Source organism: Dermacentor albipictus, chromosome 1, assembly GCF_038994185.2.
Source record: "Dermacentor albipictus isolate Rhodes 1998 colony chromosome 1, USDA_Dalb.pri_finalv2, whole genome shotgun sequence".
Lineage (NCBI taxonomy): Eukaryota > Metazoa > Arthropoda > Arachnida > Ixodida > Ixodidae > Dermacentor > Dermacentor albipictus.
Window position 1 is genome coordinate 492,426,276 of NC_091821.1, and position 15,170 is coordinate 492,441,445.

Here is a 15,170-nt window from a genome sequence, read left to right on the forward strand (position 1 = left end):
GTGCCTCCATTTTCCTAAGTCTTTTCTCTGCCGTTAGCCTCCATTTCCACAATTTGTCCACTTTAAAGTTGGTCGTTTCCACTGTCTCTCTTAACGCTTTAATTGCCTCTTTTATTTCACTGAGGACTGAGAAGACTGAATCACCCTCGGAACTCACCGCTCTCTTTTTAGGGGCAGGGGAGCTGGATTCCCCTGGATCGTTGCTTTTGCTCACAGGTCTATCTATCTCTACACTAGCAGGGCTTGACTGCTCTTTTTTACGAAGCTCTACTACCTGCCTGGTCAATTCTTCATTAACTTTTCTTAAAGAGGCTACTTCTTTAATTAATTGCTCTATTCTGGCATCATTGTCATCACCCACAGCCGCCGAGGCGCCCCCAGCAACCCTCGCCATACCTTTGACTTTGTCAGCCCAGGTGGTTCCTGGCGTCGTCTTCTCGCCAGGGATTGAGTCTCTTTGCACGAAGTGCACCTGCGCGTCCCTTGACTTGGAGCGCCTTCTCTCCCTGGATAGCAAACGATGCCTGGATCTGGTGTGACTCCTGGAGCGCGAGTGCTCCCTGTCCTCGGGGCGATGGTTGGGCGCCAGCTGATGCGCCTCCGACTGCGCTCTTGTTGACGACCAAGTCCTGTTGCGCTCTCTTCGACGAAGTCGTACGACGTAAGGGACTTGAAATCTTTTCTTACAAAATTTGTCGCCGGTAGGGTGATCGCCGTCACAAAATTTACACCTAGGTACACACACATGTTCCTCTCCTGGGTTGCGAGTTCCACAACCTCTGCACTGAACAAAGTCAGGTGTTGGACACACATCAGAGCGGTGCCCGCCCCCTTCGCAGGTGAAGCAGACGTCGAATTGCTTCCTGTAAAGGTAGCATCTCACTAGTGTGGATCCATACCTGACAAAATTGGGCACTTTGAGTCCATCGAAAAGTACTATGACCGATTCCGACGTCTTGATGCGCTTAGCAGCCAGCGCAAGCGGGTTCAAGTCATGCACGATATTTCTTGTTATCATAGCTTGGGAGTCTCTGATGTCCACTCTTCGGATGACGCCTTTGCATGTGGCATGTGGTGCCGCTTCGTATGCATTTACCTCGTATTCCGCTGCCATGATCTTGAAAGACTTGATTCTGACGTACTTGGCAGCATGTTCGGGCTTAGGTGTGCTGACTACGATGATATTTTGAGTGAAGGTTGGACAGACAACATCTTCACGGGCCTCGTCTTCCGTTAGGCCGGACGCCTCAATGACTGCAGAACCAATCGTGGGGGTGCTCACCTTGTTCAAATTGAGCCCTCCTCGAGGCCGTATAATGATCTTGCTGTGCTCCTCAGGCAGTTGAGGCATTCTCGAAGCTCTGATAACCCGATTCTTAATCATTCCACCGACGGCGGTTTTCTTGGCGCCATCATCTCGCGGACTGCGTGGCAATGTGCTCTCCTCATCCACAGCCTTTGTGCTAGCTCGTGATCTTCGGCCAGCCACGACTTGCCAGCCGAAGTCTTCCTGACCATTGTTTCTTTCATTTCCAGAAAAATCTTCATCTTCCATGCTTGTATCCGCCATGCCTGCGGGCAGGTGGGCTTACTAGGCCCAACAAGGGCCCTACTCCCCACTAAGCTTAGCTCCGCTAAGCTCAAGTCGGCGTCTAGGAGCAGAAAAGGTTCTGTAAAATTGTGAAAATAGGAGCCCCACCTCGAATCTTGGTGTCAGTCGATTCGCCGTCGCTTCGTGGATCCAGTGGTATGCTTCTTTTCGTTGTACTCTCAAAATTGGCGAGCGGAGCATGGAAAAAGAAACGGAGCCGATGCTTCCACGTCTGCACTGCTCGGAGCTTCTTCTTCTTCCGCTAGCAATTAGTGCCTTTCGCAATCAATCTGCAAGTAAACTTAGATATTAAAACATACTAAAAGCAATAGGGAGCTCTCTCAATGTATCCAAATTATAGGCAACGTCAGAGTGATCTGCTTGAAAAAAAAAAACCGTGTACAGCAATGTCAATTGCTGCTTACTGCGATGTCATACGTCTTTTACTTATCGCCGACTCACTTATCGAGGCGGTGGACAGATACATCATTATATTCATATTTTGTTACTAAGCAACTTCAAAGATCTGAAGCCAAATAATTAATATGGAGACGTGTTTAATTTGCGGAATTTAAGTCATTAGGGGTCTAACGCATGTCCACTAGGTAGATGTGTTGGTTCTGCTTAACTGCTTTCGAGGTACTCCTCTAGGGGCGAAATACAATGCTGTTTTACTTTTCACAAAGTTGTTTTACTCACTGCTCGATAAAACATTCCGGAACAGCAAGCTCGTTCGTCATTTCAGCAGTGAAGGTCTGGAAATCGATGGCTTGAAACAAATTGTTACAAGGTGAACATTTTTACGGGGTACGAGGCATATATATATATATACATATATATATATATATATATATATATATATATATATATATATATATGTGTGTGTGTGTGTGTGTGCGTGTGTGCGTGTGTGTGTGTGTGTGTGTGTGTGTTTGTGTGTGTGTGTGTGTAGATTTGGTACAATGCAGCTTTATTTTCGAAATACAACAAGTGTAACTAGAATTGGTTGGGTCAAACTCTAATGACAGCGCGCCTGCGTTCTTCCCCGTGTATATCGTCAGAGAAATGAGAGCTGGTTGTGACGTAAGAATGAACCGCTAAAGGTTTTTCTAAGTGTAAGTAGCACAAAACTGACAGTGAACAAAGTTGACAGATCAACAAAATGACTACCATGCTTCGCACAAACCCATGTGCTGCCGTACGTTTCTGCCACCTATGATAGCATGCGCCTGCATTGTTGACAATTTTCAGAATAGGTTTCCTCACTTCGCAGGTTGCGGAGGAGCATATGGAAGACTTACTGGAATCCCTGTTGGCTGAAGCGCTGATGTTCCATCCGCTGCAAGAGGTGCGGTACAATCGATGAGTGTCTGCTCTATTGATCTATTTTTTTCTTCAAGAACTAATAACTGGTGTTTCTTGCATCTTCAGCCCCATTTATAGTGATGAAGTTCGGTAAATTCGGTTATATGGTCAGTATTGTTAAATTTGACCTGACCTGTAATACTGCCGAGCGTATACGCATAACAAGATTGCTAATTTCAATATCAGTTACACATATCTAAATATATTATTGTGAGCCGCATGGAGCTACATATGCAGCGAAGCGAATCGTGCATAAAGCGAACGGATAACATATTGATCAGTGGCATTCTGAAATTAAAATTCCGAATCTGGTGCGTGATCTTGCCTAAATTAAATTTTGGCAATTCGTTATCTTTCTTATTAGCCATTTCTGCACGTCACTATTTCTTTTATTCCTTCCATGAAAAGAATGGTTTCTTTCTTTTGTAAGACCTCTTGTTTACGTAATTTCATATTTGCAAGTCGCGTTTTCAGTCTTCCTTTTCCATTTGCCGCATACGTCGGCCCAAATGTGTCGTTTGGTTTACATGTGCTATTACCTGGAGCGCCGACAGCTTCTCACGCCGAAGCTCATCGCTTCGCGAGGTTGTTTCGTACACTATCCCGATGTATTGCGTCCTTGTCATTCATATTCATGCTAACAAAATTGGTGAAGTCGCGCTCGCACAACGTCTATCAAGGGCACGTAAGGATTCAGTGTAAAAAAAATGAAAAAGTTCATTTCTATGCCACTAATATGAAGATGTTATTCTTTTTAATCATTTCGTGTCTACGTACTTGTAGAGGAACACTTACTCCTCGTGAGGCCTGTTTACAACTGAAGATTTAGATCTATAAATATTTCTTTTTATATTTTTCTAATAAAACATGGATATAAAGCCATTGACAGTTCAGTTGGCGCAGTACAATGCAGTTCATTCATGCACCGCCACAGGAACTGGAATTTGTTCTCGAACAGGTTATTGCCTACGGGTTACAAATAACGTGTCATTTCTACGTCAGAAAAGTCGCCTATACCCAGTTCTACAGAGTGTTTTTGATGAGAAAACGCCCGGACTATTCCACGACATTGCAGCAACCGTCCGTCATTATACGTTGTCTCCGCTTCTGGGAAATCTATTTTACATTGCCTTGCCTCCACGTGGCGATCATAGCCCTCTGCTTTTTCTTGGAAGTGCGGTGGCTGCCCGACTAGGCCAGCCACCTTGTTCTCCACCTAACCGAGCTCCCAACAACTGGCGACCAAGGACACTTACGTTTCTTTTTTTTTTTTTGAACACTTGCCGTGTACGACGCTGCTCCTACTCCTGCTGACAGAGACGCCATGATTAGATTTCCTTTCGTCGCCGCAGAGCTCTAGCTTCCCACCTTTAGGCCCAAGAATCCTCAAGTTTGGTTTATGCAAGTAGAAGCCCGTTTTCAACTCCCGCGCATCGCTTCACAGACAGCAAGGTACCTGCACGTCATTGCCGCACTACCCTCTGACATCCCCGACTTGCTAGCGAGAATGCATTCGGCCACAGGACACGACGACCTGGAACGCGTGGTCCCGCAGCGTCTCGAGCCATCGCAACATAGTAGGCTCCAACTGCTCCTCTACGAGGAACTCGGCGACCAACGACCATCACAACTACTGCAGTGGTTACATCAGTTACAGGGTGAGCACACCGCAAATGCGAGCCAGCTTTCAGTTTTGCGAAAGCTGTTCTTGCGGTCGCTCCCACAGTCCACACGCATAATGCTGTCGTGTTCCGACGAGGCGAGTCTCGATCGGCTAGCTGCGCTCAATGACCGCATATGCGACTGTTCGTCTGCAGCACAGCTACTTGTCATCGCTGCGAGAGTGTCAGCGCCAGAAGACCAACGTGGAGGGAACAGCGGACCTCCTTGCCAGTGCACTGGAGACGTTCAGGACGGATGGCAACATTGGTGACTAACTTCGACACTAGCAATAGCCTTCAGTCTCGCAGCGCACCTAGAGACTCGCCGCGGCAGTTGTGCGGGTACCATCATCGCTTTCACCAACAAGCAAGTTGCTGCACCCATCCCTGTTCGTGCACAGGAAACGCACAGGCCATTCGCTCACGGCGACATGGGACATGGGCTCTCGCACAAGCCGCCTATTCTTCCTAGTCGACCGCATCACCGGCCCCCGCCTCCTCGTCCGTACCGAAGCCGACATGTCTAAGGTTACCGCCACGGCCGCATATAGCAAGTCCACACCCATGTCCACGCAGTGAACAACACTGCCATCGCGTCGTATGGAGTCTGGTCTTTAACGCTAAACATCAGACTTCAGTGCTTGCGGAGATGCTTGTTTATGATCGCCGATGTCAGCTTTGCCACACTGGGAACGGACTTCATCGGCCATTTCAGCCTAGACGTGAGTGTTCGCGTTCGGCGCCTAGAGGGTAACGTCACATCCATCGATGTACTTGGCCTGCTGTCCAACCTCACCTCATCTTGCATCAGCACGTTTCGGCCAATCTCAAGGTACGACAAGATTCTCGCTGAATACCTGCATCTCACGAAGCCCCGAAAAGTTGCGCTGTCTATGAAACAAAAGGTGACACATATCATCAGCACCGGCCCATCCGTCGCCACGCGGCCATAGAGGCTCGCTGGACGAAGGTTGCAGGTCACCCGCCGTGAGATCGCACACATGCTTCAAGTCGGTGTTACTCTTCTACCTCCAGCAATTCTACACCTCAACATCTGGTTCCAAAGCAGGACAGTGGCGACTGACAACATTGGGGTGATTCTGGAGCTTTGAGTGCCGTCACTACTCAATATCCCTTTCCTCACATACATCACTTCGGCGCTTGTCTCACAGAAACCGCAATGTGCAGCAATATCGATTTGATGAGCGCGTACCATCACATTCCTGTGGAGCCCAGTGACATTGCGAAGACAGCAATCACTACACCATTCGGAAAATTTGAGTTCATCCATTTTTCTTAGCGTTTGAAGAATGCGGCGCAAGCTTTTCAAATGTTCATTGGCGAGGTTATGCGTGGACTCCCTTTCATTTTCTCTCACTGCAAGATGCACAGGCGAAGGGCACACGGCCTGTTCCTAAAGCCCCACAAATCCATTTTCGTAGTTGAAGCTCTTGATTTTCTCGGCCATCGCATTCCAGCCCGAGGCATCAAGCCACTGGAATCACGGGTGCAGACAATCGAGGACTTCCCCTTTCCAACCTCCTTCCGAAAGTTGCTCGAGCTTCTGGGGCTCATAAATTTTCACAGGCGCATTATACCATCACGTGCATAAGTTTTTCAGCCGCATACCGACCTGCTGCGGCGCGACTCAAAAAACCGTCTACCTTCCACTAGTCCTCGGAGCACGAACACACTTTCAAGGAAGCCAGCAGGCGGTTGTCGATTGCACTGCTGGTGATCCATTCGTTGCCCGACGCGCCCAATCACCTTATCGTAGATACATCGACCGCCGCAGTGGGTGCAGTATAGCATCACGATGGCACAGACTGGGGCCCGCTGGGCTTTTTCTCAAAGCGCCTCACACCTACACAAGCTTCCTACGGCACCGTCGAGAGGTAGATGTTGACCACCTATTGCGCTTTCAAGCATTTACGTTTTCTATTTTTTACAGCAAAGTTGTTAAGGGCTAATTCCCCCAGGATTGTGTCCATGAGCAGACACGAAATCCCGAAGACAGTGCAATGCAGGGCCGACCCACGGCGGAGGTGAAGCAGGCGTTAATCACTCCCCATACGCGGGCCGATCCCGAAGCTAGTGCAATGCCGGGCCAACCCACGGCGGAGGTGAAGCAGGCGTTAAGCACTCCTCATGCGTGGTGCAATACCGGGCCGAACTGCGGCTGAGGTCAAGCAGGTGTTAAGCACGCCCCTCGCGTGGGCCGCTCCCGAAGGTGTGCAACACCGGGCCAACTCGCCCGGAACTCAAGCAGGCGTTAGGCATTCCCCATACGTTGGCCGACCGCGAAGATAATGCAATGCCTGTTTGACCCACGGCGGTGGTGCAATTTGCCATTAAGGGGCCCACGTACACAGCCTTGCTGGTCGTCTTTCTTGACAGAGTGGAGGGGCATGGAGTTTTTTAAAGCGAAGCTTTCTTTGCCTCCTCCTTCGACTTTCACACTGCTGCTGCTGCTGTGGGCTGCTATGGGCTGCGGTGGCTGCTGCTGTCGCGCACACGGTCTCGATGGGTGGTTCAGAGCGTGTATGTAGATCACAAGCGCGAGTAAGAGAGGAAAGGTGACGGGAGAAACTCGTTTTCACCCCATCGCGTCGAATGTGCACAATGCTCTCTGGAGCTCCCTGGCCGTTGCCACATTAGCCTTTTGACAGCCGTAATTGTCCGTGACTTCCCTCAGGAGTATTGCAGAAACTGCAGCGCTTCCCTTTCTACTAACGTGCGAGGCCAGACGGGACGCAGATGGAACTGTAGAGAGGAGAAGAGAAGAAGGAGAGGGAGGACCAGAGGCAATTTCCATATAAGAGAGGTACTCGCAGCGGTAGTTTTTAGCTTCTGTAGGAGGGACTGTAGGAGGGACAGAACTACCGTTGCGAGTGGGAAAGCGCAGTCGAAGGAAAGGGAGCGAGTAAAGCCAAAAGTAGTACCTTATGTGCACCGTGTGAGCCATAAACTCAAGAAGGTAGCTACCAGACATGGCATTCCGGTTGTCTTTTCGGCTCCGAACAAGTTAGCTCAATTGTGCCTCCGGATCACACGTGAGGGGCCGCAGGGCTGCCAGAAGCAGCACGCCAAACATTTCAGGGACTGTGTTGAAGGAGTGGCCTACGAGATACCCCTAGATTGCGGCAAGTCATACGTCGGGCAAACGGGACGTAGTATTAATGACAGACTGAGGGAGCACGCTAATAGTATCGGTAAGTGTGACAAGGCGCATCTTCCTGCGCACTGTGAAGCCTGCCGTTGTACGCCATGCATTGAACAAGTATTGATTCTTGGCAAAAGTAGGGACCAAACTGCAAGGTAGTTGTTGGAAGCATCTTATATAAAAAAGAAAGGGTCTGATTGTGTCAGCGATACGTCTATCGTATTATATTCCGCAGAAATGTGCTTTATCCAAAGTATGTTGTCATGACCATGTTGTTCTGTCACACCTTGGCTCCCTGCGCATGAGCGGAAGTTGTCTTTCCTTCGATATGTTTGTTCAGACTGTCATTAAACAGTTGGTAGTTTGGCACTTCACTGTCTTCCTTTCTTTTGTCCCTTTTCAAGAAATGTATTTTGCGCCACGAAGTATACCTAGGAAATCTAAGCACCAACTTGCCCAAGAAGAAGTGCTTTTGTAACTCTTCATTCCTTCGGCCGTTCACACTTAAGCCTCCGGCATGCTAGGGGGGGGGGGGAGCACTTTTACCTACCACGCATCGCCATACGTTGTCCTCGCTTCTGCGATATCTATTTTACCTCAACTTGCCTCCACATGGGTGTCATTGACCCCGGCTCTTTTTTGGAAGTTAGTGGGCAGTCCAACTGGGGCGCCACCTCAGCCCCTAGGCAAACCTGCATTTAGTTTAGAGGATAAAGTCAGTCGACTCTCTGTTCCTAATCTGTCAAAACGTGCATTATTTGCCTCCGCTAAACCGAGCTCCGAACATAGAGCGTGTTTTTTTTTTTAGCTGCACCAAACTTTTTAAATATTGTCTATTGCAGACGGCACAATTCTGACCCTTGGTCTAAAGTACTCGATGAAGCGGCCATTACTTCTACGAGAAATAAAAATGTTCAAATGAACAATTGAAGTAAATACGTTAACTTCTTAATTATTTGCACCACATATTCAATATGCGAATTATAGCCGCTGAGTTCGCGTGGCATATTCACTTGGAACGAATTCTAGTTCGGAGATATATCTCCGAACACTAGTTCGGAGATATTAAATGTAAATGTGTCCGCCAAAATGCATTCGCGATCCATTTACTATCGTGTTTCAATGCTTAAAACAGTGGTTTCTTAAATAAGTAACTGGAATGCAAATCCAGCTGTCAGACACATTGAAAATTAAAATCTCGGAACTGGCGCTGTCGAGAGAATTCTTTCCAAGTGGATGCGCCGTGCGAACTCAGTGGCTATAATTCGTTCTATTAAATGTGTGGCGAAAGTAATCATTTAAAAGGTAATTTTTGTAGCTATGTTAATTATTCCATTGAAAATTTTGATTTCTCGTAGAGGTAGTGGCCACCTCACCGAGTAATATACACCAAGGGTTGCAATTGTCCCATCTGCCATAGGCAGTATTTTAGAAACTTTTGTGTAGCTAAAAAAATCACCTTGTATATTGCTTCTGTTAAGCCACTCACCCCATAAGTGGATTAGGAAACCAGCAAAAATCATCAGGTGGGTTCACAGGCGCTAGAAGACGCAGTACGAATTAAGGGTCGAAAAGGTGCAAGCGAACATATTTGAGGTGCCTAAAGAAATTAATCCGAATTAATGTACTGAGGCCAGCAATATAACCACGCGGAAATGAAATCACTGCCAAACAAAAAAAAATTGTCAACAAATAATATGTCACGGGATGTTGGGAGTATAGCAAGACTGTATCTACAGTATATATACAAAATGAGTCAGGGTAGCTAAGATGGCTGACCACCAACAGCACGCAGAAGCCAGCGTATCGCGATCTTCTTCCTATCTTTTCTTTCATCTTTCCGTAACAGGACCGCCTGCGGGTGAAGCGCGTCTCGGCGCATGGTAGGCATGACCAGCGTATGCGGAACAGCAACGTTCCGGTTCAAAAGCACGTCTATGAGAGCAGAATGAGTGGATAAATAGTCAAATCCAAAGATAACGTCGCGAGGGCAGTTGTCGATCACAGCAAAGAGAACGGAAGTAGAGCAGCGGCTATAATTAAACGCGCAGTACACATTCCAAGAACAACCAGCACGCCGCTGTCGGCCACGCGAAGCACTCGGGCAGCTGCTGCGGTGAGGGTCTTCTATAAACGTCTACGTAGGCTAGCACTCATCACAGATACGTGGGCTACAGTGTCGAACAGCGCTTGGACAGGTGCGCCGTCTATGTTAATATGAATTACACTTCTCCTTGTGGGCACACACAGATGATTTGCTGCAGTAGTAAACAATGCAGCACCACCGCCGAGGGCTGCGTTTCTTTGTTTTCCGAAAGGCTGCGGCCAAAAGCCGCAAGGAACGAAAGGCGACGTGGTTGCGGTGAACGAACTGGTGTCCGCGCGGCGATGGTGAGCGAGTGTACCATGTGTTCCAAGCAGAATTGTAGGCCCTGTTAGGCTCAGCGTTGGGTGAATCATTGCGGGCATTTCCATAAAAACGGCTCAGGTTGGGCGGCGTGTGAGGTGTTGAGGGCCACGAGTTGCGACAGTATTGGGCGACATGACCAATGTGGCGACAAGTGAAACATATCGACTTGTCGTCCGCAATTCTCCACTCAGTCGGGTTGCGATAACACGGAGAGAAGTGTTGGGGTGGAGCGAAAATAGTGGAAGGGCGCTCGTTAGCTCTGGGATTGAGGACGCACACACAGAATGTAAATAAATGTTTTCATATGCCTGGCGAACAATAGCTTGTACGAGGGGAACCGAACAAGTAGTAGCATCAGGGCTACGCGAACAGCGAGCAGCGGGTGCCATCGCATCCGGGTCAAGTCGAACGATTCGCACCAGGTCCTCTGATGGCGGCGCATGCTGCTGTGCGGCTTGATCTTCACACGTCGACTTTGCGGTAGTGTTGGGAAATCTGGCGAATGGTTATAGGACGCGTCGGCTTTTGGCTTGCTCGAATCGTCTGCACTCTTTAATGATTGCGTCAACTGTAGAGTAGCTCTTGCACATGAGCAGATTAAACGCGTCGTCAGCAATTCCCTTAAGCACGTGTCTGACCTTTTCAGCTTCTGTCATGTCGTGATCGGTTTTACTACAAAGTTCCAGCACGCCCTGGATGTACAAGACAATGCAGTTCTTGGGGGACCGGGCACTGGAGGCCAGTTCCAACTTTGCGGCAATTTTACGGCCAGCTGGTTTGCCAAACAACTCTGTCCACTTCTCTTTGCACAGTTCCCAGCTGGTTAGCTCCTCTTCGTGGTTTTCGTACCACACCTTTGCCGTGCCTCTTAGGTAGAACAACAGGTCAGCTAGCATAAGCGTAGGGTCGCATCTGTTGATTCCACTCACACGTTCGTACGTGGCCACCCACTCTTCAACGTCGGCGCCATCGGTCCCGCAGAAATTTCCAGGATCCTTGGGTTGCACAACCACTACCGAAGGTGACAGCGACGTAGCTGGCAACGGTGACGTTGGAGGCGGTAACGACATTAATCCTGCGTGCTCACCGTCTTGCACGGTGTGGACGGCGAAGCGAGGTCCACTGCGGAGCTCCGTTTCCAGGAGTGGTACCACGCACCTCCTACTAATATGTTACGGGGGTGTTGATAGTACAGAAAGAATCTATTTACAATATACATGCAAGATGAGTCAGAGTAGTTAAGATGGCTGACCACCAACACGCAGCAGCCAGCCTCTCGCGATCTTCTTCCTCTCTCTTCTTTCATCCTTCCGTAACAATATTATTACGATATCATCGAGCTATGCTCAAGAGACGAGCCGCCGCGAGAACGATGATGAAGTGGCTCGGTGCCTTTGGCGCAAGTGAATGTCGGCCTGGTGCTCTGGCTCCAGTCCAGTGTAAATTAGTGTAAATAGCCTCTTCCGTCTGTGTCTTTCCACACGTAACATTCTGGTGGATGTCAGCGATCCGCGTCCTCACCATGGAACTCCGAAGTGGTCGGCACACCGCGCTTGTCACCATGCCTCCCGATTACGAGCCCGCCTCTGCAACGGCTTCGGCTTGTCCGACTGCTCCAATCGTCACAGTTGCCCCACATCGTGACCCAGGTGTGTTCTCTGGCCTGGAGGGACAGGATGTCGACGACTGGATCAAGCTCTATGAACACGCCAGTGCTAATAACAGGTGGAAACCAACCATTATGCTCACCAATGTCATCTTTTATCTCGGCGGCACCCCACGCGTGTTGTATCAAACGCATGACGACGAAATAACAAGTTGGGACAGTTTCAAAGAAAAGCTACGGGAACTGTTCGGCGACCCCATTGGGCGCAAGACTTCCACGAGAAAGGCTCTTGCGTCTCGTGTTCAGTCGGCTACAGAGCCTACGTTTCCTACATCCTCGACGTCCTGGCTCTATGCCGCAAAGCCGACGATAATATGTCCGAAGCAGATAAAGTGGCACATGTGCTAAAAGGCATCGCCGACGACGCTTTCAATTTGCTTGTTTTCGGCAAAGTCTCGACTATCCACGCCAATATAAAAGAATGCCGTCGCCTTGAACAACCTAAGAGCCGCCGTATCTCACACCACATTGCGCGGCTACCCAACGCTACTGCTACGTCGACTTGTGAGGGTCGACCGACCACCACCTGTGACGACCTCACCCGTATTGTTCGCCGCGAACTCGAGGCCGCCTGTTTGCCAGCTTTCCCCACAACGCCTCCCGATCCGCCAGCAACCACCATTGCGAAGATTCAGGCCGTCGTCAGACAGCAATTTGAGAATATGGGTCTGAAGTCCGTCTGTTCCACTTCTCGACCCAGCGTTCTCCAGTTCTCTAACGGCCCTCCTCGTCCGCGGCAGTCTTTTTCTGCCGCATCTCGCCGCAACCCGTCCGAATGGCGTACCCCTGATGACAGGCCGATCTACTTCCACTGCTGTCGCATCGGCCACGTCGCCCGTCACTGCCGCAACCGACGGCCACCATTTCCTCGAACATACGCCGCCACTTATTCCCGCACCTTTGGACCTTCTGTTCCCTATGCCACCCACCATGAACCCACTGCCGCTGATGCCACTGCTCCGAACCTTCGCTACAGCCGCTCGCCCTCACCTCGACGCCATCAGTCTCGTTCACCCCAACCCCGCCGCTTCTCTTCGCCGCCTATCGCCTCCCGGACCCAGCCGGAAAACTAGGCACTGCAGCTTCTGGAGGTGACGCTGCTTTTTCGACCCTGCCCTGAAATCCTCTGCTGACGTTACCTACTAACCGAAACCTTCTTGACGTTGACGTTCACGGCTATCCTGTCACGGCACTCATCGATACAGGAGCACATATTTCTGTTATGAGGGCTGCCTTCCGACGACGACTGAACAAGCTCCTCACCCCAGCATCGGCACGCGTCGTCCGCGTTGCGGATGGCGGTACTGTGCCTATCATCGGCATGTGTACGGCACGCGTCAGCATCGCCGGTCACCACACTCCTGTCCACTTCACCGTAATTGCTCATTGCCCCCACGACCTCATTCTCGGCGTCGATTTTCTCTCCGCACATTCTACTCTTATTTACTGCTCTTCCAGTACCCTTCGCCTTGAGTTGCCGATGCTCGCAGAACCTTCTGACTCACCCCACTGCCGCTTACTCTCCACCGGCTTTCTTCACCTGCCGCCAAAGCCCATAGCCTACATTGAACTTTTGTTTTTCCCACCAGTTCCTCATGGCGAGTACCTCGTCACTCCTCTGCCCGACATCCCAATGCAGTATGACCTCACCGTGCCTCACAGTGTACTTACTATTACTGCGAACCGCACTCGCATGCCTGTCTGTAACTTTGGATTGGCAAAGCAACTTCTACCGCAAGGTATTTGCCTTCCCACCATTGATTTTCTCGGCGACCAATACGTGGCAGCGTTATCGACCAGTGGTCCTCGCGAGCTTCGCATGCCCCTCGCGCCAGCCTCGGGTGCCGATCCCAACATAAAGAAAATGGTTGCGACGCATCTGTCCTCTACGCAAGCTGAAGACCTTTGCGAAGTATTATCGTCCCACCACGATATTTTCGACTTTGACGATCGCGCTTTAGGCCTGACGCTCGCGGTCAAGCATCGGATTCTTACTGGCGATGCTGCACCTATTCACCGATGACCGTATCGAGTTTCTGCGTCGGCACGCCGAGTAATTCAATATGATGTGAACAAATGCTAGATAAAACATCATTGAGCCTTCATCGAGTCCCTGGGCGTCACCTGTTGTGTTGGTTAAGAAGTTGGCCTCACTGAGCGTTTGAACCACACCCTTACAGACATGCTATCCAAATACGTTTCAGACGACCAACGTGACTGGGACCTGGCTATACCTTACATTACCTTTGATTACAACTCTTCCCGTCTCGAAACTGTTGGCTTTTCCCCGTTTCACCTCTTGTATGGCCGCGAACCGACGCTACCACTGGACACTGCTTCCGTGCGCCACAGCTTCAACTAGCGATTATGTCCGTGATGCAATCGCCCTTGCTGACGGTGCTCGCCAACTTGCGCACACTCGTCTACAAGTATCTCAAGACAAGCAGAAACAACGCTACGACCTCCGTCACTGTGATGTCCATTTTGTGCCCGGCGCCATCGTGTTGCTTTGGTCACCATAGCGTAAAGTCGGCCTATGTGAAAAACTGCTTTCTGGTTACACAGGCCCATATCGCGTGCTCCGCAAAGTGACCGATGTCACCTATGAAATCGTTCTAGCCACGCCCACTACATCCTCCGCTGTGACAACAAGTGACATTGTCCACGTTGCCCGACTCAAGCCCTACAACTCTCCACGCACCTTGGGTATTTAACAGCACCGTGACGGTGCTTTTGCCGCCGTGGGGGGGGGAGGAAAGTATTAGGGGGGTAGTATATATATATATATATATATATATATATATATATATATATATATATATATATATATATATATATATATATATATATATATATATATATCAAAACGTTTATTTAAAAGAAAAAAATGCAGAAAGCGAGTGGGTGGAGCCCCTAGTCCAGGGCCCCACTGGCTTGAGCGGTCCGCCGTGCTTGGTCGAGGAGCGCTAGTTGCATCTCCCGATCCTCGCTCGCATCGGGTAGTAGTAGTACGATATCATCGAGCTATGCTCAAGAAACGAGCCGCCGCGAGAACGATGATGAATTGGCTCGGTGCCCTTGGCGCGAGCGAATGTCGGCCTGGCGCTCTGGCTCCAGTCCAGCGTAAATTAGTGTAAATAGCCTTTAAATAGCCTCTTCCGTCTGTGTCTTTCTACACGTAACAATATAATGACGCGGGAACTTTGTTTTCTTGCTTCTAAGCTTCGTACTCTGCGAAGAACAAAGGAGCGTTACGCTTCACGCAATACAGAATGCTCAAATTATGCTGTCCAGCGCTACCACCATGTATGCGT

General features: G+C 49.6%; 1 protein-coding gene across 1 annotated transcript in view; it reads left to right on the plus strand.

Annotated features, from left to right (window-relative positions):
- The window catches only part of LOC139054877 (uncharacterized), a 178,081-nt gene that overhangs the window by 123,896 nt on the left and 39,015 nt on the right, over positions 1–15,170 (plus strand). Inside the window, exon 18 of the mRNA XM_070532559.1 lies at positions 2,865–2,939. Coding sequence (XP_070388660.1) covers positions 2,865–2,939 — 75 coding nt within the window. The remainder of the gene's footprint in view (positions 1–2,864; positions 2,940–15,170) is intronic.